The 24,631-nt window shown below is 39.9% G+C and overlaps 2 protein-coding genes across 3 annotated transcripts in view; one reads left to right on the top strand and one right to left on the bottom strand.

The window, feature by feature from the left end:
• Positions 1 to 3,184: 3,184 nt before the first annotated feature.
• Positions 3,185 to 18,261, top strand: sdr42e1 (short chain dehydrogenase/reductase family 42E, member 1). 2 transcript variants are annotated; one of them, XM_073070313.1, is made up of 3 exons: positions 3,185 to 3,245; positions 14,064 to 14,191; positions 15,440 to 18,261. In XM_073070313.1, the coding sequence occupies exons 2-3, from the start codon at positions 14,118 to 14,120 to the stop codon at positions 16,536 to 16,538; spliced, it is 1,173 nt and encodes a 390-aa protein (XP_072926414.1). In that variant the 5' UTR covers positions 3,185 to 3,245; positions 14,064 to 14,117; the 3' UTR covers positions 16,539 to 18,261. The 2 variants fall into 2 exon arrangements, with proteins under 2 accessions (XP_072926414.1, XP_072926416.1); XM_073070315.1 differs by lacking the exon at positions 3,185 to 3,245 and adding an exon at positions 13,170 to 13,394.
• Positions 18,262 to 18,914: 653 nt separating this feature from the next.
• The window catches only part of plcg2 (phospholipase C, gamma 2), a 209,166-nt gene continuing 203,449 nt past the window's right edge, over positions 18,915 to 24,631 (bottom strand). Inside the window, exons 31-32 of the mRNA XM_073070312.1 lie at positions 24,057 to 24,283; positions 18,915 to 22,592 (exon numbers count right to left, since the gene is read on the bottom strand). Coding sequence (XP_072926413.1) covers positions 22,544 to 22,592; positions 24,057 to 24,283 — 276 coding nt within the window. The 3' untranslated portion in view covers positions 18,915 to 22,543. The remainder of the gene's footprint in view (positions 22,593 to 24,056; positions 24,284 to 24,631) is intronic.

Below are 24,631 nucleotides of genomic sequence, written 5' to 3'. Positions count from 1 at the left end.
TCAGAATTCCAACTCTTCCGTGGGGGATGGGGACTAATTAGACATCCTAAATCCAACAACTCCTTCTCCTCACTCATCAGGAACGCCAGAACCTTGCCTTTGAAATCTCCGCCCCCAGCTACGGGAAACTCGACTTGAGTTTCAGCTCGCTCTGCTGTCAGCACTAGTCTGCAGTAAAATGAGAGCTGAGCCCGCCATTTTATGAAACTGCCGCCAAGCAACCGCAACTGTGTCGACTACGTTAACAGTACTTAACAATTCATTCAGAGTACGAATATCTAATCCACTCAACACGTACGCACTAGTTACCGGTAACCTTTGTGGAGAACACAACCGCTCCACCCTGGTAGTACCATATTATCACAGACTTAAAACACACAACCCACTGGTTCAATGCTTAGGGCAATCACACAGCATCCAACGGAATCAATCCCGAACGATACCCCACAACTGTCATCCTCAGGTTCAGCTAGCGGCATTAATCTAGGGGAAGGCAGCCTCCGGTCTGGCCAAATTTGAGAAATCTTGTTTGCGTGGATGCTGCGTGATGTGTTCCCCAGTTACAAATCAGCACCACGAAATAACAGACAGTACACAACTAAATGATTGAGCTTTATAATTCTTAATTTGACTATAGGGTTAATAAAGACAAAAAAGGGCGCATTTTCATGACACAGTCTAATGCATATGTTGGAGCTCACTGTTTTCCCGTCTGTCCGTTCTCCATCAATTTCCCCCAAGCGACGTCGACTCCTGACTCCATTCCAAGTTCACTCCGTCCTGCAGACTACGACTTCCCCGTTCTGGCATCTTCTCTCTCCATCTTCCTCTGAACAAAAGACCGCAAAACCTTCTCTTGGGCACACAAGAAAGAAAAACATCTCCCCTCATTGGCCAGCGCACATTCTAAAGCCCCCATTATCTCTAGTCATAACCCAAACACTGCACTACAGAGAAACCATTATATTAGCAATGAAACCTTTAAGTCATTACACATGCAAGTGGTCACAAGCTTCATTCAGAAGTGCACTGAAGATATTGTTTCCTGAAAATTGGTCCGGGTTTACCCAGGATAAATGTTGCTCTCAGTGCAAGGGATAAAGCCTTTGCCTCCGGAAACCAATAGGAGCTCAAGAGATGCCAATATGATTTACGTAGAGTCATCAAGGTGACAAAATGGCAACACAAGGACAAAATTCAATCACAACTCTGTGACAATGACACGGGCAGCATATAGCAAGGACTGCACACCATCGCCAGCTTCAAGAGGAAACACAGCAGTACAGCCAACATTGCTGCCTCACTCCCAGACGAGCTAAATGGTCTTTTAAGTTCGATATGAGGCTGATAGCACTGAATCTCCAAGGAGAGCTACTCCTTGGTAATCTCTGAGGCTGTGGCATGAAGCGCACTCCAACTTGTCAACAGCTGCAAGGCAACAGGGCCAGCCAGCTTTCCAGGTTCATCAAAGTGTATGTGGAACAGCTGACTGGTGTGTTTATGGACATTTTTAATCTTTCCTGTCCCAGTGTGTAGTGCCCTCCAGTTTCAAATCATCCATATCTCTGTACCCAAGAAAACCAAGACAGCATACCTGAACCATTGTTGCCCTGTTGCACTGATCTCAATCATAAGCAAAGGCTTTGAGAGGCCAGCTAAAGGCTACATCTGCAGCATACTATACCCACATTGGACTCCAATAATTCGCCTACTGACAGAACTAGTCTACCAATGATGCCATAGCCACAGCACTACACGCCATCCTCACTTACCTGGAGAAGAGGGATGCATACATTAGAATGCTGTTTCTGGAATACAATTCAGCATTCAACACCATAATTTTTTCTAGACTTGACAGGAAGCCAAGAGATCGCGATCTCCACCTCACCTTGTGCAGCTGGATCTTAGACTTCGTACTGGATCACCGATAGATGATAAGAATGGGCTCCCTCATTTCTGCCCTTTAAAACAGGTGCCCCCCCCCCCCCCAGGGTGTATAGGAGGAACAGAGACAGGCTTGGCCCGATCAACATCAATGGGATCGCAGTTGAGAGGGTGAGCAGTTTCAAGTTCCTCAATACACACATTTCTGAAGACCTCACCTGGAATGTAAACATCGACTGTGTGGCAAAAAAAAGCACAACACTGTCTCTTCCACCTTAGGTGACTGAAGAAGTTCAGCATGAGCCCCCAAATCCTTAAGACCTTCTACAGGGGCACCATTGAGAGCATCCTGACTGTATCACTGCCTGGTACGGGAACTGCACCAACCTTGACCGCTGAGCACTACAGAGAGTGATACGGCGGACAGCCCAACGCAACTGTGGACGTGAACTTCTCTTCATTGAGCACACTGACAGCAACAAGAGCATGAAGGAAGCCTGTAAGATAATCGGGGACACCAATCACCACATCTACAAACTGTTTCAGCTGCTTCAGTCTGGCAAACGGTACCGCAACATTAAAGCCAGGACCAACAGAGTACGAGACAGATTCTTTCTACGAACCATAAGACTTATAAATGCAGATATCAGTACTCTGCGACGGAGTCATAACGCAAAGATTTTTACTCCTTCACTTTGTGGGACGGATGTAAGATTTAAATAAGTAAATGCGACCAGCAACGTCCACATCCCAAAAATACACCTATAAGCAATGTTCTGGACTAACATCGCCAGCAGACACACCTCACCTACCGAAAGTTTCATTAACAGCCGTTAACTCAGCCAGCACCGCCGTACATTCCGCAGTCTTTAGTTTACCCGCCATCCTTGTCCCAGAATTCCCTGCCCTGAGCAGCCAATCACACCACGGCCAACAACTTCGATCAACTCTGCCCCCGAGCCACCTTTGATCAAGGCATCACAAACTACCGCTCCGCCACACGCCATCTTTGATCAAGGCAAAATGCCGATTACTCCCGCCGCGGGCCGTCTTTTCGTCTGAAAATATTAACAAAACATTTTTATTTGTCCGCTGACTGCGTCGCGAACGGATTCACTAATTTTGCATCTCCTCCAACCACGATAAAACACGGAAGTAAATTACAGTCCCGCTGATGGTTTCGACCCGACAGCCGCCTGAGCCGCTGGATTTCCTCAGCATCTTCCCGTGTTGCTGCACAATTCCAGCCGTTACCGTAACTGCTGCCGACCACGTGACCCGACCGGCGCGAGCCCGATCACGTGATCCGACCGGAAGCGGTGGCCAACTGAGGGGAAGTGTGCCCAAGCGGAGCAAACCTGGTGAGTCTGACGGCAACTGTGCGGACGGAGAGACGGTTGTCGTTGCGGGTCGAGATCCTGCATCGGGACTGCGTGCGGAGGAAGGGAGCCGCTGTATTGAAGGGGAGGGTTGAGCCTGGGGCAGGGGAAGTGATAGTAGAATCGGGTGAGTTGGCGGGGGAAGAAGGAGCTTTGGACAAAGCAGCTGGTGAGAGATAAACAGGAGACAAGGGGGTCAGGTGGAGGGGTTAGTGAAGCTGGGGGGAAACCACGGCGGATCAGGAGAGTGAAAAAAGCACAGGGCTTAGAATTTGAGATGGAGAAGGGAAAATCGGATGTGTCAGTATTATAGTTGAACAAAGGGAACTATGGAGCTATGAGGGAGAAGCTGGCCAAAGTTCAATGGAACAATACCCTAGCAGGGAAGACAGTGGAACAACAATGGCAGGTATTTCTGGGAATAATGCAGAAGGTGCAGGATCGGTTCATTCCAAAGAGGAAGAAAGATCCTAAGGGGAGTAAAAGGCGGCCGTGGCTGACGAGGGCAGTATAAAAATAAAAGAGAAGTATAACATAGCAAAGATGAGCGGGAAACCAGAGGACTGGGAAGCTTTTAAAGAGCAACAGAAGATAACAAAAGAGGCAATACGCCAAGAAAAAATGAGGTACCAAGGTAAACTAGCCAAGAATATAAAGGAGGATAGTAAAAGCTTCTTTAGGTATGTGAATAGCAAAAAAATAGTTAAGACCAAAATTGAGCCATTGAAGACAGAAACAGGTGAATTTATTATGGGAAACAAGGAAATGGCAGATGAGTTGAACAAGTACTTTGGATCTGTCTTCACTAGGGAAGACACAAACAATCTCCCAGATGTAATAGTGGTCAAAGGAACTAGGGTAAAGGATGAACTGAAGGAAATTTATATTAGGCAAGAAACGGTGTTGGATAGACTGTTGAGTCTGAAGGCTGATAAGTCCCCGGGACCTGATGGTCTGCATCCCATGGTACTTAAAGAGGTGGCTCTAGAAATCGTGGACGCATTGGTAATCATTTTCCAATGTTCTATAGATTCAGGAACAGTTCTTGCTGACTGGAGGGTGGCTAATGTTGTCCCACTTTTCAAGAAAGGAGGGAGAGAGAAAACAGGGAATTATAGACCAGTTAGCCTGACGTCAGTGGTGGGAAAGATGCTGGAGTCAATTATAAAAGATGAAATTATGACACATTTGGATAGCAGTAGAAGGATCAGTCCGAGTCAGCATGGATTTATGAAGGGAAAATCATGCTTGACTAATCATCTGGAGTTTTTTGAGGATGTAACTATGAAAATGGACAAGGGAGAGCCAGTGGATGTAGTGTATCTGGACTTCCAGAAAGCTTTTGGTAAAGTTCCACATAGGAGATTAGTGGGCAAAATTAGGGCACATGGTATTGGGGGCAGAGTACTGACATGGATTGAAAATTAGCTGGCTGACAGGAAACAAAGAGTAGCGATGAACGGGTCCCTTTCGGAATGGCAGGCTGTGACCAGTGGGGTACCGTAAGGTTCGGTGCTGGGACCGCAGCTGTTTACAATATACATTAATGATTTAGATGAAGGGATTAAAAGTAACATTAGCAAATTTGCTGATGACACAAAGCTGGATGGCAGTGTGAAATGTCAGGAAGATGTTATGAGAATGCAGGGTGACTTGGACAGGTTGGGTGAGTGGGCAAATGTATGGCAGATGCAGTTTAATGTGGATAAATGTGAGGTTATCCACTTTGGTGGCAAGAACAGGAAGGCAGATTACTATCTAAATGGAGTCAAGTTAGGAAAAGGGGAAGTACAACGAGATCTAGGTGTTCTTGTACATCAGTCAATGAAAGCAAGCATGCAGGTACAGCAGGCAGTGAAGAAAGCTAATGGCATGCTGGCCTTTATAACAAGAGGAATTGAGTATAGGAGTAAAGAGGTCCTTCTGCAGCTGTACAGGGCCCTGGTGAGACCCCACCTGGAGTATTGTGTGCAGTTTTGGTCTCCAAATTTGAGGAAGGACATTCTTGCTATTGAGGGAGTGCAGCGTAGGTTCACATGGTTAATTCCCAGAATGGCGGGACTGTCATATGTTGAAAGATTGGAGCGACTAGGCTTGTATACACTGGAATTTAGAAGGATGAGAGGGGATCTGATTGAGACATATAAGATTATTAAGGGATTGAACACGCTGGAGGCAGGAAGCATGTTCCCGCTGATGGGTGAGTCCAGAACTAGAGGCCACAGTTTAAGAATAAGGGGTAGGCCATTTAGAACAGAGATGCGGAAAAACTTTTTCACCCAGAGAGTGGTGGATATGTGGAATGCTCTGCCCCAGAAGGCAATGGAGGCCAAGTCTCTGGATGCATTCAAGAGAGAGTTAGATAGAGCTCTTATAGATAGTGGGGTCAAGGGATATGGGGAGAGGGCAGGACGGGGTACTGATTGTGTATGATCAGCCATGATCACAGTGAATGGCGGTGCTGGCTAGAAGGGCCAAATGGCCTACTCCTGCACCTATTGTCTATTGTTACCTGAAATTGGTGGAGTATGAACTGTTGTTCATCCATAGAACAGAGAACGTCAGAGTACAGGCCCTTCGGTCCACCGTGTTGTTCTAGCCTTTTAACCTACTCTCCAACCCTTGCCTCCATAGCCCTCCATGTTTCTGTCATTCAACGTTCAAAATAAGTTTGTTGTCAAAATCCCAATTTACATCTCCACCTGACATATTTTCTTGAGGGCATGCTCAGTAAATCAAAGAAACACAATAGAATCCAAGAAAGACCACACCCAACAGGACAAGCAAACAACTAATGTGCAAAAGACACCAAATTGTGCAAATGCAAAAGAAAAATAATAACTCTTGAGAACATGACATGAACAGTTTGAAAGTGAGTCAGAGAAGGAAATCTGCAGATGCTGGAAATTCATGCAAGACATACAAAAAAATGCTGGAGGAACTCAGCAGGCCAGGCAGCATGTATGAAAAGGAGTAAACAGTCAATGTTTCGAGCTGAGACCCTTCATCAGGAAGGTGAGCCTAGAGGTTTTTGGGTATGGTTCAGTGATGGGGTGAGTGAAGTTATTGCAACTGATTCAAGAGCCTGACGGTTGAGGGATAATAACTGTTCCTGAATTTGGTGGTATGGGCTCTGAGACTCCTGTACCTTCTACCTGATGAGAAGAGAACGTCCTGTGCTGTGGGGGTCCTCGATGATGGATGCTTCTTTCATGTGACAGCAATCTGTCTAGATGTGCTCAGTGGTAGGAAGGGCTTTACTGATTATGATCTGGGCAGTATCCACTACTTTTTGTAGAAAGGGGCTTTGGTGTTTCCATACCAGGCCAACAAGTCAATGTTCTCTCCACCACACATCTTAAGAAGTTTGTTAAAATTTTGGATGACATACCGAATCTTTGCAAACTTCTAAACAAGTAGAGGCGCTGCTGTCTTTTTTTTTTCATAAAGGTACTTTAATTCAGTTCAGTTCAGTTTCAGTTTATTGTCATTTAGAAACCACAAATGAAATGTAGTTAAAAAATGAGACAACGTTCCTCCAGAATGATATCACAAAAGCACATGATAAAGCAGACTACACCAGAAAATCCACATAACGTTTGGCAATCCCCAATCCAGAGTCCGGAGAGGCTGCTGTGTATTAATATTGCGCTACCTTCTTAGCGCATTCCCCAGAAAGGAGCTCCTAACCCACCAGACAAAACAAGACCAAAAACTAAAGCTACAAGACCTGCACAAAACCACATAGTTACAACATTATACTTAATGCTGGGCCCAGGACAGATCCTCTGAAATGATAACACCAAGAAATTTAAAGGTGCTGACCCTCTCCACCTCTGATACCCCATTGTGGACTGGATCATGGACCTCTTGTTTCCCCCTCCTGAAGTCAATATATCAGCTCCTTGATCTTATTGACAGTGGTTGTCATTGTGGCACCACTCAGCCAGATTTTCAGTCTCCCTGTTATATGCAGATTTGACATCGTCTTTGATTCCGCCAACTTAAACATGGCATTGGAGCTGTGCTGAGCCTTAGACATAGATATAGAGTGAGTAGAGCAGGGGCATACCGTCTTGTGGTGCACCTGTGCTGATGGAGATGGTGCAAGAAATGTTGTTGCCAATCGGAACTGACTGGAGTCTGCAAGTGAGGAAATTGAGGATCCAATTGCACAAGGAGATTTTAATGCCAAAGCCTTGAATCTTATTGATTAGTTTTGAGGGGGACGGCAGTATTCAATGCTGAGCTGTAAACAATAAAGAGCATCCTGATGTGTGCATCTTTGCCATCCACATGTTGCATGGTTGCGGGAAGAGCCAATGAAATGACATCTGCAGTGGACCCAAGTTGTTTCTCAGGCAGGAGTTGCTACATTTTATCACCAACCTCTGAAAGCACTTGATCATAGTAGATATAAGTGCTTCTGAATGATAGTCATTGAGGCAGGTTCCCATGTCCTTCTAATCACCAGTACAACTGAAGCAGATGGGTACCTCAGATTGTAGAAGTGGGAGGTTAAAGATACCGGTGAACACTCCATCCAGTTGATTAATGCACGTCTTTAGTAGTTGGCCAGGTACTCCATCTGGGCTGGATGTTTCTCGTGGGTTCACCCTGCAGGAGGCTGCTTTTACGTTGGCCTCAGTGACTGAAATTACCAGGTCATCGGGGGCTGTGGGAGTTAATGAAATTTTTTCCATGTTTTTATAGTCAAAGCGAGCATAGAAGGAAATGAACTCAATCTGGGAGCAAGCCCTTGCTGTCACCTATGTTAATGTGGTTTCACTTTGTGCAAGATGACAACATCCAAGCCCTGCCACAGCTGTTGAGCAACCTTTTGTATGGAATTGCCACTTTTCTCATGAGATGGCTTTCCAGACATTGTACCTGGATCTTACTTGGTCAGTGGACTTGAATGCCACTTATCTGGCACTTAGCAGATTATGCATCTCATGGCTCATCAGAGCTTCTGGTTGGGGAAGACTCTGATTTTGTGGGGACACACTCATCTAAAACGGTTTTTTATCAAGTATGTGGCAACTGTGGTGTATTTGTTCAGTTCCTCTGAGGAGTGCTGTCCACCGACTCAAAGCAATCCCATAGCCATTCCTTTGGTCACTGAATACTCTGCCTTCTATGGCAAGGTAATTCTGTGTCAATGCAGCCAAGCCAAGTTTCCCTGGATCCCATGCACCCTGACTTCCTGAATGAGCCTACCATGGGGAACCTTATCAAATGCCTTACTAAAATTGAAATGCACCACACCTACTCCCCTAGCTTCATTTTTGTGCTTTGTCAAAGAATTCAATCAGGTTCATGAGGCATGCTCTCAATGGCATGCTGACTATCACTAATCAGACTATGTGTCTGCAAATACTTGTAAATCCAGTCTCTGATAATCCTCTCCAATAATTTGCTTACCACTAAAGTGAGACTCTGTCTAATTTTCAGGGTAATTCCTACCCTCCAGTGATCTGTAAAGGGCACAAAGATCATCGTCAAAGGTGTAGAAATCTCTCTCCTCGTTTCCCATAGTAACCAGGGGTATTGGCTATACCCTGTCTGGCACTGGAGACTTAGCTATCCTAATTTGTTTTTCAGAAGTACTAGCTCATCTTCTTTCTTAACATCAGCACGTTTAGGCATATCAGCATGCATTACGCTGTCCTCGCAAATCAAGGTCCCTCTCGCTAGTGATTACTGAAACAAAGTATTGATTAAGAACCTCCTTTACCTCCTCCAACTCCAGGCATAATTTTCCTCTTTTATCCTTGATTGGTCCTATCTTCACCTGTTGTTCACATGTGTACAACACCTCGAGGTTTCCTTTATCCTACTTGTTAAGGCCTTCTCATGGCCCCTTCTAGTTCTTACAATTCCATTCATAAGCTCCTACCTGGCGACCTTGTAACTCTCTAGAGCCCTGTCTGATTCTTGCTTCTTAAACTTTAAATAAACTTATTTCTTCCTCTTGCAGATCTTCAACATCACTTGTCAACCATGGTTCCTTCACTCTCCCATCTTTTTATCTTTTTCCCTACCTCATTGGGACAGACCTATCCGAAATCCCCAGTAAGTGTTCCTTAATCAGCCCCACATTTGTGTTGTGTATTTCTCTGAGTCCATCTGTGCCCAATTTATGCTCCCCAATTCCTTGCCTAATAATATAATTCCCCCTCTCCCAATTAAATACTTCCCCGTACTGTCTGCTCCTATCCCACTCCAAGGCCAGTTTGTACTTGGTTTCAGCTGGTAATGGTTCAAGTTCAATGATCATTCAACCATACATGAATATAGCCAAACAAAATGGCGTTCCTCTGGGCCAAGGTGCAAATTATATTACCAATAACACACTCACTGCAAATAGCACCTAACACAAATAGCACATATGGTTACGATTTCGGAAAAAAATAGAGAAAAAGTATGGAGCCCGTCCCTGAGTGGCCTGACTCTCGATTGTTCTGGCCCAACTTGTTCTTCCACAGAGTGAACACTGGGGGCAGCACTGAGTGAACACTGGAGAGCAGCACCAATAGGTGGAGCCAGCCCCCAACCCAACGTGATCCCAGCATGCCCAGCAGAGGCATGTGCTCTCTTTCCTGGGCAACTGCAATAAGTCACTGTGTCCAAAGCCCAATCTTCACCACTACCAAGGCAATGTAGCTCCCCTGCCGTCAATCTCCCCATCGAACAGACACAGTATTCTACATTATCAATGTCCCAACAGGGCCCTGTGATCTAAGATAATCACTCACTCTGTTTATTGTATCTCGGTACAACAGTACGCAACAAGTCTAGGCAACAACACAACACGATTGCCATCGAGCAGCTTGCTAATGGGACAGTCCTGCAGTATGATATTTTTTGCATCCAGCAGTGACTTGCCATCGTAAACAGACAAAAGAGGAACAAATGCGCCTTTGATTGTACCCGAGTGGCCGCTGCTTCTGAGTGTGCTGCCATCATACTAGAAGTATGTGAAGGCAGACAGGTCGATGTAGAAAGGGAAGTTGAAATAATGCAAGCATGGACTCAAGGTAGTCACTGTGGACATAGCACAGATGTTCAGAATGATATTCACCTATTCTATACTTGGTTTTGCTGATCTAGAGGAGGCTACATTGAGAGCACCAAATGCAGTACATTGGGTTGGAGTTGGTATACATGAATCTTTACCTCACCTGGAGGGGCTGTTTAGGGCTTTGGATGGTGCTGAGGGAGGAAGTGTAGGAACAAATGTTTCAACAAATGCTTTTGCAGGGGAGAATGCTAGAGGGCTGGCTGGGTTCCCAGGGATGAATCGATCTAGAAGTCAATTGAGGAAGTGGTCACCTTGGAAAGCAGACAAGGGAGGTAAAGATGTGACCGGTGGTAATATGCTGGATGTGGAGGCAGTTAGGGTGAAAGGTGGTGACCAAGGAAACTACATTGGTATTTCCTGTAAGTGAGGGAGAATAGACGTCCAAGATGTATTGGCGATGTGAATGAGGGCGCCATTAACCACAGTAGAGGGGAAACCCCATTTCATAAATAAGGAAGATATTTCAACTGTCAGAACAGAAAGCCTCATGCTCACTTAAGATGTGGCAGAGATCAAGATTCAAGGTACATTTATTATTGAAGAATGTATGAATTATACACCTTGAAATTTGTCTACTTACCCGAAGAACCTAATTTTAAAAAAAGACCAAAACCACTGCGCAGAGAAAGAAAAAAAACACAATCATACAACCAATAGAAGCAAGGAATGGCATTCCAAACCAAATTGAATCCTTGGATCTTCCTCCCGGAGCAGCCGGAATAGGCCTAAACCTCGGCCTCAGTAGTGCGGCAGCCGGAGCAGTTCACTGCCGAGAGGTGAATGAACATCGCGGGAGAGCAAATGAAATCAGCCCGACCCTCACCTCCAATCCTCACACTTTTACCTTCCAATCTACCTGGACCGACATTTAAATGATCCAAGCACCGGGTAGTGGCTCACTCTAGGACCCAAACTCCGGTATAGTGATAAGCTTGGAGCGATCCAACCTCTCCCCCGGGTTAGGTGTGGGGGCACAGAAACTATTCTGCAACGACTTCTCCCCAAATTGTTCACTCCAGCTACCAACTCCGTCTGTGACCCCCATCTTGAACATGTTGAGCTTTGACTTTGCAATGCACTCACATGGCCCATCCTTTGAATCAGCTTCGCCTCTTCCTGCTTCTTCATTGTTTGCATTGATATTTACCACAATTTTCTTCAGAAAAGTTATTAATAATATTTTTAGTCAAATTTCTCTTCGTTCCAACTACCAGTAAGCCTTTGGTAGCGCCACCTTAAACTTGAAACTGATAGAAATGGATGGCATTTTTTTGAGAGACTGAGTGGGAGGAAATGTGGGGAATGTAGCTATGGGATTCAGTGAGCTTATATTAAATATCAGTGGTTAGTTTGCTAAAATTGAGATATGTAGAAAAGCAGAGATGTTAGAAAAAGTCTGAATTTGAAGATCGGGTGGGACTTCGTAATGAAGGTGATAAAACAAGTGCCCATGGCTGCAAATTTGATTTGTAGAAAATCAAGGGAATCAAGAGTTGCTCAGGATATCAAGTTATGGCAGGCAAATGATTGTGTTAGTGGAGTGGAGCGGAGCCTGTTGGATTTTTGTCCAGCCTATTCTCACCTACATCTAGATCAATTTGCAGGTATTCGACCATTTTGACAGGTTTCAGTTCCCAGGCATCTACCCCCACCTCTTCAGAATAGGCATCCAGTCTTTATAAATGTCCATCCCCCATCAGGAAGGACTTGGCGCCCTGTACTTCAATCTGGAACAAGGATCCAAGCGTCTCCCTTTCACTGATACTGTCACCTTCCTGACAGAATTGCTTCTTACTTTTAGTCAGCATTTTTCGGGAAATGTAGCTTCGCCTTTATTGTGGTCAATGGAGCCCTCTCACATTTCATCTACGGTCTTCCTCTCCTCTTCCCAGACAAAACTGAGATGGAGTTTCCATCGCACCTCACCTTTCACCTTACCAGTCTCCACATCCAGATATTGGCCACGTCCATGAAACCCTGATACAGGGTCTCTTCTTGAAACTTCCACAGATGATGCCACTGCATGACCTGCTGAGTTCCTTCTACAGTCTTTATTTGGCTCTAGATTACAGCATCTGCAATCTCTTGTGTCTCTAGATTAAATAGTGCAGGTCTCAACTGGCCAGTCTGGTGAAGGTATTTGTTGCATTTGTGAGCTAGTGGTCTGTGTGTTATGTACAAGGATCCCCTCTATGCTGTAGCCTTGTCCATTTCTTCTCTAAAGTGCTTCTTTCATTTTTCCCCATGTGCCGACTTTTTGCTTGCTCATTTTATCACTTTATCAGTATCTCTGTGTAAATTGTTTGTCTTCTTGCCAAATTAAGTTCCTGCTTAATCTTTTGTCAGAAGGTATTCAACAGAAGTGTTCAAAGAATTTGTTTTTAAAATCAGAATCATGTTTCTTATCACCAGCATATATCATGAAATTTGTGCTTAATCTTTTGTCAGAAGGTATTCAACAGAAGTGTTCAAAGAATTTGTTTTTAAAATCAGAATCATGTTTCTTATCACCAGCATATATCATGAAATTTGTTAACTAAACAGCAGCAGTTCAATGCAATACATAAAATAGAAGAAAAAAAGTAAAAATAAGTAAATCAACGACAGTATATGTATATTAAATAGATTAAAAATTGTGCAAAAACAAATAATATACAGTATATTAAAAAAGTGAGGTAGTGTTCATTGATTAAATGTTCATTTAGAAATTAGATGGCAGAAGGGAAGAAGCTCTTCCTGAAATGCTGTGTGTGTGCCTTCAGGTTTCTGTACCTCCTACCTGATGGTAACAGTGAGAAAAGGGCATGCCCTGGGTGCTGGGGGTCCTTAATAATGGATGCAGCCTTTCTGAGACACTGCTCCTTGAAGATGTCCTAAGAAAGACATATTTTATACATGTTGTGGTTTTTATTCTCAAATGTTTGACAGCAATGTCTTGATCTTACTTTAGTTTTCCTGGAGACCTCAGATGAACTGTGAAGGCTGTATCTCAAAATATAGTATGGATATGGAATAAAATGTGCATAAATACCAGCATGTAGTACAATGTAAGCAACATTATAAAAATTGGTTTGAAGTGTTTACAGTGTGGTGACTGGAGTAACAGAGGGCTAACAAGAGTGGTTGATCAGATTAACTGCCTGCGGAAAGGAACTTGTAAGATGTCGTAAAGTTTTTGTTTTAATAGTGTTATGGCTCTTCTTTGTCCTGGGCACATGGAGGTTCTGCAGTGATGGTAGACTGCAGCCAGCTAACCTGACAGTTTCCAGCAGTTTTCGTATACTGTACGAAGATGTTGCACCAAACCAAACAGTAATGGTTGATGTGTGGCTGCTCTGGGATGGCAGTGTAGAATGCTATTTTTTGTATGTGACATCATTATATCTCAACTGCTGCACCAGTCTTTTACACATCCTAGTATTTATTTTGTTTAATATGTTAAAAAAAATTCTTCAAATAAGTATTTTACTTTCTTCCTTGGTTCTGGTTTGGTTTTTGTAAGAACAATCCAATATAGTTTCTGTTAAATTACAGACCAAGTCTTTGTTGCTTAATGTTAGAAATCCCCAGCAGCTAAACTGACTTTGGGAAGGGTGAAATCCACACAATTTCTTGTTCTGTTTGATAACCAAACCCTTTCTCTGCTTCTCTACAATAAATCCAAAAGCCCATTTCTAGATATTTATCAGTATCTGATATTGTGATTTTTTTTCCAGAGGAGTCATATTTACATTTATTTTAAACGGCTCAATATTGGACATTTAATCTCAATGGAGACATCAGAAAAGATTACAGCACCTGAAACTGTTCTGATAACTGGTGGGGGAGGTTATTTAGGATGCAGGTAAGACCCTTCTTGATATATTAGAGTTAAATTATAATTACATATTGTAGTTCCCGTGTGAAACTGACAAATAATAATTACATTTTAAAAGGATGTTTCTGTGCCATGAATTTGCCTTTCCATTGTGCGAAGTAAAAAAAAAACATTCACAGTTGTGATTATGTGCTATTTTGTTTCTGTGCATTCTGCTATTTCAAAATTTCTTGGCAGGAAACAAAGTTAGATAATATAAAATATATTTAGTCCATTAACAGTAGAGCAATAACAAGACAACATCAAATGGGTTCCATTTTCTTATATGGTTGTTCTCGAATTTTTCGTCAGCTGAATTGATTCCTATTTGATCATCAATTCACCTTTGGAAGATAGGAGAAAAATACCAAGTAATATTAGCAAAGACGTAAAATTCAGTGCACATTAGGATTGTTAAAGATTCTAGTAACCTTTCTCTGCAATTAAAAGTTGGATTAAAGATATTCTAAAGGTTCTAGTGAATGCAAAATCTGCCTGCTGGAGTAACTGATGACTATTGAAATATTTAGTACCTACACCCTGCTTTACATGGTTAACTGAATGATATATAAGTCACCAATGCGATGAGTTATCAATAAAATCATAAGTATGGAGTAAAAAGGCCCATCAAAACTCGTGCTTTTCCTTCACTCACACACCTTCCCCACATTATTTTCCTTAGCAACCTTTTAGAGAAGTGACAACCTCTCACTCTCTAGCATTGCTAACTCCAATCCCTAAACTGTATTTTCCCAGCATTTCCTACAACTCATATACTCTCAGAAAAGCTTAGTGCAGAATTTTGTTGAAAAACATTCTCTTCTATTCCAGTAGATTTTACAATAAGCTTGGTCAAGATCTGGAATTCTTGTCGTCTGTGATTTTTTTTTTGGATGCACTTTTCCTTAATAACCAGCATATAGAGACTTCTTGCACTGTCTCAATGCTACTCCACTCGGAATGTACATCTGCTACGTGCCATATTTATTTTGTAAATAGCAATGAACTAGTTATGGGGTGGAATGCACTGCCAGGGTAGCGGTAGAGAAAGAGGGTGTTTTAAAAGACTCTTTGGCACCTGAGTGAAAAGGCTATGTGGGAGGGAAGCATAAGGTTGATCATTGAGCAGGTTAAAAGGTTGGCACAACATCATGGGTTTAAGAGCCTTTACTGTTGTATGTTTTATAAACTAGTTTTAGCAAATACCTTTAAGCTGTCTTTTTTTCTGTGTTTTAGATTGGGGTGCACCCTGCAGAAGATGGGCCATAAGGTGATTCTGTTTGATATCCACAGTCCTTTAGAGGAAGTGCCTGATGCAGTGAGCTTCATAAAGGGAGATGTCTGCAACTATCTGGAGGTAGAGGCTGCACTCAGGAATGTAGATTGTATTTTCCATTTAGCTTCGTATGGCATGTCTGGAAGGGAGCAGTTAGATGTAAAGCTAATAGAGGATGTTAATCTTAAAGGAACAGATAATGTAATCAAGGCATGCCTGACGAATGGCATACCAAGGCTTCTTTATACAAGTACATACAATGTTGTGTTTGGGGGCCAAGTAATTGAAAATGGAGATGAATCACTCCCTTATCTTCCACTGCATCTTCACCCAGATCACTATTCAAGGACCAAATCTTTAGCAGAAATGAAGGTGCTACGTGCCAATAGCACAAAGCTAAGGAAAGGCACTGGCGTGTTACGAACTTGCGCTCTCCGGCCAGCAGGCATCTACGGACCTGGTGAGCAAAGACATCTTACAAGGATAGTTAGTTATATAGAGAATGGACTCTTCAAGTTTGTATATGGGGCAGCAGATTCTCTGGTGGAGTTTGTCCACGTTGACAACCTTGTTTCTGCAGAAATACTAGCATCAGAAGCTCTGAAAGGAGGAAGAAATCACATAGCAGCTGGCCAAGCTTACTTTATCTCTGATGGCAAACCTGTGAACAACTTTGAATTTTTCAGACCTTTGGTGGAAGGCCTTGGCTACAAATACCCCACAATTCGGCTGCCACTCAGGCTGATTTACTACTTTGCTTTCCTAACTGAAATCATTCATTTTTTTGTAGGTCGCATTTATAATTTTCAACCATTTCTAACTCGCACAGAAGTCTATAAAACAGGAGTCACTCATTACTTCAGCATACAGAAGGCTAGAAAAGATCTAGGGTACCATCCAAGGGAACACAGCTTTATGGAAATAGTGGAGTGGTTCAAAACACGCGGTCATGGGCGGAAATCATCGCGGTTTAACATTAGGCGCCTTATGTCAGATGTCATATTTTTACTATTGCTGTCGCTTGTTATCATGTCTTGGTTTCCTGTCGTTTCAGCATAATATTCTACGCAATTAATATTTTGCTGAATGTTCCTTACAGCTCAGAGTTTATTGGTAAAATTTGATATTTGACATGGGTTTGAAAATAGAGGAAACAATGTGTTCAGTGTATTTTCACGATACAATGAGCTTCAATTATCTGACAGCCTGACATCATGAGAGTCATCTTGGTTTTAATCTTCCCGTCAAGATAAGTTAGTGGGAAGAAAAGTTGCAGTCAGAAAGGAATAAGAACTTAGATGCTATGAAATAAACAGGCAATCATGTTCCTATGTGCCTGCTGCCTTTGCCCTCCTTGTTGGAAGGGTTTCGAGATGTTAGACTAGCTGAGGTCAGTAACTATAAGCATAGATGGTACATACTGCATCCTCAGTGAGCCAGTGGCAAAGGGAATGAATGTTAACTGAGGTTGAAGGGGGACCAGTTGAGAGCTATTTTGATCAATCACACCAAACTACATGAGAATTACTGGAGTTGCATTCATCCAGACAAGCATTCCTGACTTGTAATCTGATTGGTTTGAGGCTATTACTGCTTTACATTTTGCCTATCATGATTATAAGTAATATGTTTATATATTGAAATAGAAAAATGTAGAAACATTTTAATGAACTTAAGGAATTTAATCAAATCTCTAACTGAATTAATGGGAAACAAAAAGTGGAATATTAATTTAAATAAAGATATTTTATATTATTTATTTTTAAATAGCTTTTAAAATAAGTAACGTCTCATTTTTATATTTCCAAATGGCATGAAGGCCACTTGGCCTATCAAACCTGTGGCAGCTCTCCAGAAATTCCCATTTGTCTCATTTCCTTACAGTTCCCTATAACCTATTCTCTTTTATATGCCTATTAACTTTACCTTGAATCTGCTGCTACCCACCTCCATTACAAATGATCTTTCTGCAAGCAGTTAACCTACTGACCAGCAGGTCCTTGAGATGGGGGAGGAAATGAGTACCTGTCAAATGCTCGAGTCACAAGAGGAGCATATGAACTGTGTACTGGAAGTCAGGAAGTCGCTGGAGCCATACAACAGTAGCACCACTATTATGCCATCGTACCACCAAAAAAAAATCAATGTCTAATCTGAGTGAACTCAGTCACTAACCTTCCAGTTATTAGCAGAATGCAATAACCAGTTGCAGTGTTGAACCTGACATACGCCATCTTCTTCACAATCTTTTGCATAAATTAAAACACGTTGATGTTTTAATATATATATATGAATATATTTAAATATATATGAATTTTAAAATAGTTGAGAGCATTTTTTCAGTTAAGCAGAAGTGAGAGAGACCCTTGATATGAAAACATGCAGTAAAGATTATATTATCAGCTGAAGGGAATTTGGCAAATCTTTTAGCTTTTACCATGTAACTCTTAAGAGGAAAGGCAAATCTGAATTGAGGTCTTTTTAACCATTTTTATTTTAGATTTCTGGTCATATCCAGCAATTATTTTTGTATGCAATATTTGCACTAAAGGTAATCTTAAGCAAGATAATTTGATGGACTAATGTTTGGTAATAATTTCTGTGTAGGTACAATGCTGCATTTTAAAATAAAAATGATTGTCAGGCAAACCTCTAGCAAAAAGTTATATTGTTAATATGTAGCATTTTTAAAGGTATTTATGTAAAATGTTGCATTTATTACTAATAAATTTATCTTGCAAATTTCTGTTTAATAGTTTGAATGACTATTTTGTTCATTGTGTTTTTCATATGAAAAATAGTGAGATTCAATATGGAAATAGGCCTGCATTAATCAAGTACCTTAACTAGTTGAAAATGTATGCACCTCATATTTCATGGGCTCTGCTTAGTAAATAACTGCTTTGGCCACACTCTTTCAGAAAGAAATGTAACATTTATTGTGGTTGGCCAAACTTTGTTGCCATTAATATTGTTGATACCTACCAAGATTTATCTTTACATAGCACTTTTATATATTTAAGCCACTGCACAGAAACAAGAGAATCCCTAATCATAGGAGGAGATGTCAGGAGGAATTGGTACGAGGTGCATTTGCCATTTGACACTCTGTTTTACAACCAAAAACATTACACAGGGCAATACACAATAATGTATATCACTTGACTGCTTGATATTGTGGTGGCCCTTGTGTGATATCGTCGATCCAGTTGACTGAAAAATATGGTGTATTCACATAAGGAAATTTTGGGATACAAGCCAATAGGAAACTCTTAAGCTTCATAGTAAATGAGGCACCTACATTTGAATGTTCATGGTGTAATTTTATACATGTAATTATATAATCTTACATAATGCTCAGATACTATGACAGTTAATATATAATTGTGAGTACTTAAATCATATTTTAGCAATTAACATACACTGAATCAGAAACAAATATATGAATATTTATTTGTACATGTTAAATAATTGAGAATACAAAGCAAAATCCACAATGTTCAGAACGGTTTCACTTTTTAAAATAGCATGAAACTACCCAAATTTATCCTTAAAAATGTTGAAATGTCTATATTTAACCAAATCAAATTTAAAGGCAACAAAGCTACTTTTTTCCCCCCATTTTCATTTTTTTCCAGAAACAAATGCAAAAAAAGTTATCAGATTCTGGAAATAACACGACCTACCTTTCATTTTGCAAGGATTGCTTCCCTTCAATTAAGTGGAATTTAACTGCCAAATTGCCATAACTAGAAATCATTCATCAGAAGTTAGGTAAGATAACAGAGAAAGCAAAAAGAAAAATATAAAGACATTTTTCATCAGGTCAAGAAAGTCATTAGCATTCCTTAGATTTTTGTTTGAGCCAAAAATTCTTCACTTGTTTTGTACTTCAAATGTAGTTTTATAATTGAACATTTTAAATATGAAATGGAAAAACTTGATTGGAAGGAAAAAGTATAATACGCTCCAAAACAAGAAGTACTTAAAATGTAAACCAAGTATTTTGCATCGTATGCACAGTGACTTATTTCCCACTTACTGTGTATTTTGAGCCTTGTGGATTTGTTTCAAGTTACTATTATTGCAGTTATGCTTTTCTGTCTTTCAGCACTCGCACAATGGCTTCTTACATAATAACAGTCTAATATCTCATCTATTTACTGTTCAATTGTGCTTTTTATGGAAGAATATTGCCTCACGAAGTACAATGGTTGGATGGCTTCAATAATGTCATTTCTTCAATATGTGACCAAATCATAATTTCAGAAGTGCATGATCTCAAATTAATATTCAAATAAATTATGTATACAGCCTTTTTGAAATTTCTGCACTAATTTCTGCAAAGAATGGCCCAAAGTACACATTTTGAAGAGTGACACCAAAAGGTAAAAATTAATCAGATTTACAACCATATTGCTAAAATATGTAATTCTGTAAATACAAAGATGTAATTCTTAAATACAATTTTAAATGATTGGAAGAAGCAGTACCTTAGCATTTTGTAACTTTGGTACTTGATCAGAAAAGGTGGAAATTGTGTTAATTATCCAGGGCAGTGTTAAAAATATCTTTCAAAGAAAATTGTAACCTATTTTCAGTCTGATATTTAACAATGACTTAAACATTTATTACATAGTATTATGTAGAAGTAATGCACTCAGGAAAAGGCACATTAGAAATGTTTATATTTGTATTCCTCACATTAAATTTAGTTAAAAACAAAAAAAAACTCACAACAACCTGGTATGACTTTTGTCAGTATAAACCAGCCATTGATATTTACATATTTAAGCTACCATCACCCTCAAAGTCCCATTTTTTTCCTAATGTGAAAATAAAGTAACAGAAGTTGCAAACATACAAGAACTTAATGAATTTTAAATTTTTCATTGCTGAACTTATTGAAAATCTTTAGATTTTATGACAAATATACATTCATAAAGAAATTATGTAGCGCATTTATAAGGAGAATGTACATTGAGTAAATAACTTAAATGCATTCTGTTTCTGATGAAAACAATTGCAAATATTGTAGAAATACTTGCACGGAATGCTAAATGAAGTGTCATTAAAGGATTTTTTTTTAAACTTCTACACTACAAAGAGTGTATAGAAATACTTTTCTGATTGTAATTCAGTTTTTGGTAAATTATTTACCTTCTTGTGACTTATCATTCCATATAAGATACACCTCCAGTTTTCCTTTCCATAGATGCTACCTAACCTGCTGAATTTCTCCAGGATTTTGTGTTCCTAGCTCCATTTTCCTTAAATCCCTGACATATTACCTCAATTATTAGTCATACTGCACATACAGGGTCTGTAGATGTGGTAGCATGCATAAAGTGATTTTTTTTTTAGCTACCACAATTAGGTAGGAAGAAGCTAGCCAGTGATTTTCAAGCCGTACAAAAAGTTGGAATCAAAATTACATTTTCTTATACTTTAAATATCAAGATGCTGGGCTGGTGAGAAATATTTTTGTTTCAGAAAGTAACCAAGAAGCCAGTAATGGAATACTCTCTACATTGAGCTAATAGAGACCGTTTTAGCAACAGGCATAAAAATAGTTGATGTTGAACAAATTAATCAAAAATCCAGTGTGGATAATGGCTTATCAAAAGGTCAAATGCAGTTTTATACCAGAGATTAATGTTTCTTGTGGGAGAATTGAATTTCGCAAGCCTATATAAGTTATGTAAAAAAAGACTTTTCATTAACTTTTTCATTATAATAGGAGGAAGCTATTCATGTTTTAACACAAACTATAAATTAAAATATACTCATATTCTTATAAATACAAAAAAGTACTTGGTTTTCAGAACTCCATTTACTTGAAACATTGAATCTTTTAACTTGGCATATGCTGTGCATAATTCTCTGAATTTTCACCTCAATCCATTGATTCTGTTTAAGTCACATAATGCAATAATTTCAATATCTGAATGCCAATCATAATCTTTAAGATAAATTATAATTTACAGTACTGTAGTATTTCTATTGAAATTATGACATAGTTGATATACTACTATTTTTCCTCACTACCCGAGGCCAAGCTAATTCTGTGTTCCACATTCGTTGGGTATAATCATGTTGCTCACTTGACCTTTTACCAAGTTTTTTTTTACCTCTTTGGAAAATGTTTAACTTGTAAAGTAAGGCACCTTTGGTCATTTGTTTTCTTCTGCATTGAAGACATTGGATATGTCATTAACAGTTTCAGTGTATTTTAGTTATAAGCCAATATCTGAGCTCAAATCATATGATATCCTGATCTATATTGGCCCAGTACTCTGAAAATTATCTGAAGTTGGAACACAGGTAAAAAGGCATATTCAGTTCTGTGCACTTTCCTATTTAACACATAATTCATTAAGATGATCTCAACCCTTCATAAGCTAATCATATAAAATATGGGATAAACAAGTTGATCAGACAGCATCTATGGAATTAAGCACATTGTTAACATTTCAAGTACTTGACTTTTCATCAGAATTTGAGTGCTGACAAGATTATTAACTTTGTTTCAATTCTATTTCTCTTTCCACAGTTACTGACTGACCACAAGTATTTCCAGTATCATATATTTTCATTTCAGGTTTCCAGTATCTGCAGTTGCTTGCTTCTCAACCCTTCATATTTATTCTTTAATCATTGTTTTAATATTTAAATTCTAATCAGCAATAACTTAGAAATGTTGGGTTCTGTCTCAATTTTATTAGAGTTCATAATTGAAAAGGACTATATCACTGCACTATAGGTTAACGTGATACCATTCAATTGATTAACATCTGTAGGACAGATTCCTTTGAAAGACTTTGGAATCACAGATCATTTAATGTCGAAAATAAAAGGAGCTTCATTAAAGTGGGAAGGCAGTAAATTAATGATTTCAGTTACTTGATCAAAACAATAATTAGGTATAGTGCAATAAATTCATTAAATCCACTGATATACTGACCACCAATTTCCTAAAAACAAAATATTTTAATTTACAACAGTAAATACTTTTGCTTTACAATATGATGGCACCATGGACTGATGACAAAGGCAGTCTTCTTTCATGGATAATATTTGTTGTGAGCAGGTCTCTTTTCTTTATCTTTGCCTCTGAAAAGCAATAGTAGTACAGAGAGTTTTTTTAATATTTAACCTAGACTTCTAAAGGTCAATAGTGTGAAAGTCCAGCAACAAATCAAGCATGAAATGATTTCAGAATTCTCACTGTGGCAGTTTAATGTCTCAAAAATGATGCAAGCTCCTTGTCTCTTGAAGATACAACTGAGAACCTTGTATTATTCTCACTAGAGAAGGCATGCTTAAGGGCACTTGCACAGGCATTCACTATTGCGAGGCTGCTGTTGAGTAGATAAGGATAAGCCTTTAAATGACAGATTTGTTAGAATCAAATTAAGTATATTTGGTATAAAAATCAGTAGGGAATGCAGCACCTGCAATTAGTCTGTGAGACGTTAAGATGTGGAATACACTGCCTGGAACAACCTCATTAGTAATATTCAACATAGAACTGAATAGCATTTCAAATACCATAGGGAAAGAGCAAGAATGTGGGACAGGTGGTATTAATAGAACCAATGATGATACTTTATAGGCATGTAGGAAAATGAGTTTATTAGAATATAAATATTTACTCTGCAGAATATGCTTTGAACATTTCATGTCAGGAAAGAATATCTTATCCTACTCTGACCAATAAACACCCAATGCCTACTCATTTGTAGAATGTGGTATCTCTTAAGAGTATTGTTTGTGTTGTTTTGTTAGGACATTTTCATCAGAATAACTAGCTTATTTGTAATGTATTTGCATTTTATTGTTTATCTATGCAGGCTAGAAATGTTTCAATGACAAATTTCCACTTTTGAAGCATCCCCCTTCTACTTCATTGAATTTGATCTTATGTATGTGTAAAAGTTTATTCAAATGATTACACTATTATACAATATTCAGAACTTCATACTACACACAAATGACAGCTTCAAATTAAAATACAGTTATCACTGTCCACAGCATATTAGAGTCCCTAACAATCCCTGGAAATTCCCCATTATACCACTGGATATGTGTTATGTAGATTTGGATTGGATGAAAGTGACAAACTATGTGCCAATATATATAAAAAAAGTAGGCAGTGTTTGTGTGTTTTTGACCTGCTTTTCAGCCGAACTGGCACAACCCTGCGGGCTGAATGGCCTGTTCCTGTGCTGTGCTCTTCTACCTTTAAGGTAGACAACAAGTGCAGCAGTGGGCTTCATTTTTACTTTTTGGGGACCCTGGATAGTCACCGTTAAACTCACCATAAGTGCCCGCAGAACTGATCAATGCATAGAGACAGTAGAAACTCACAAATTAAAAGGGGCTACCAGTTGAAGTAGGCAGACAGCAGTCAGCACCATTCACTGGGATTAATGGGGGATAAGACTGTCCCTGCCTGTAACGCAGATGTAATAAGTTAAAACTACCAGTGATAGCTCATAGGACATAGATAGTTCTTGAAGTCTATTTATTTATCTTCCCATGGATGTTCAATGATTAGAGCTTTCACATACGTACCTCCTCTTTGGAACTTCTGGCAGTTGTTCTCTCTGACCTCCACTCCTGTGAACTGGCAGTGTATTGGAATCATATAACATTGGATCGCATGCTTGCCTCTGACGGGGAGTACTGCTACTGTATAATCCTTCTAATGTCCGTTGCCTAATTGGGGCAGTATCGTATAACCCTTCAACCGGCCGCTGCTGTAACTGCTGACGCGAAGAGTAAAGGTCTTCTTCACCTACCTGCAGTGATTAATGAGAGAAAGTATTGTTTCTCTAGTTAAATGGCAGATACTTTTTCATGGATGTGATACCGGGACACAAGAACTGCATAAATAATCCTATCCCATCAGTCTGAATCTTACTAGAATGTCAGAATCTCATGTGCATAGATCATTTCTCATCCTGCGACTTTCTAAAAATTTTATAAACTCAATTCATGTCACACCAAAAAAGTACTATCTGTTGCTAACTGGAAGACACTGCAAGAGATAAATTAATTCTTTTGCATTAAATTCATTTAATTTTCTCTTATACGATAGACATACAGTACTGGGCAAAAGAATCAGGTACATAGATATACAGTGCCTA

Source organism: Hemitrygon akajei, chromosome 17 (assembly GCF_048418815.1).
Source record: "Hemitrygon akajei chromosome 17, sHemAka1.3, whole genome shotgun sequence".
Lineage (NCBI taxonomy): Eukaryota > Metazoa > Chordata > Chondrichthyes > Myliobatiformes > Dasyatidae > Hemitrygon > Hemitrygon akajei.
This window is presented reverse-complemented; position numbering and strand designations above follow the sequence as displayed.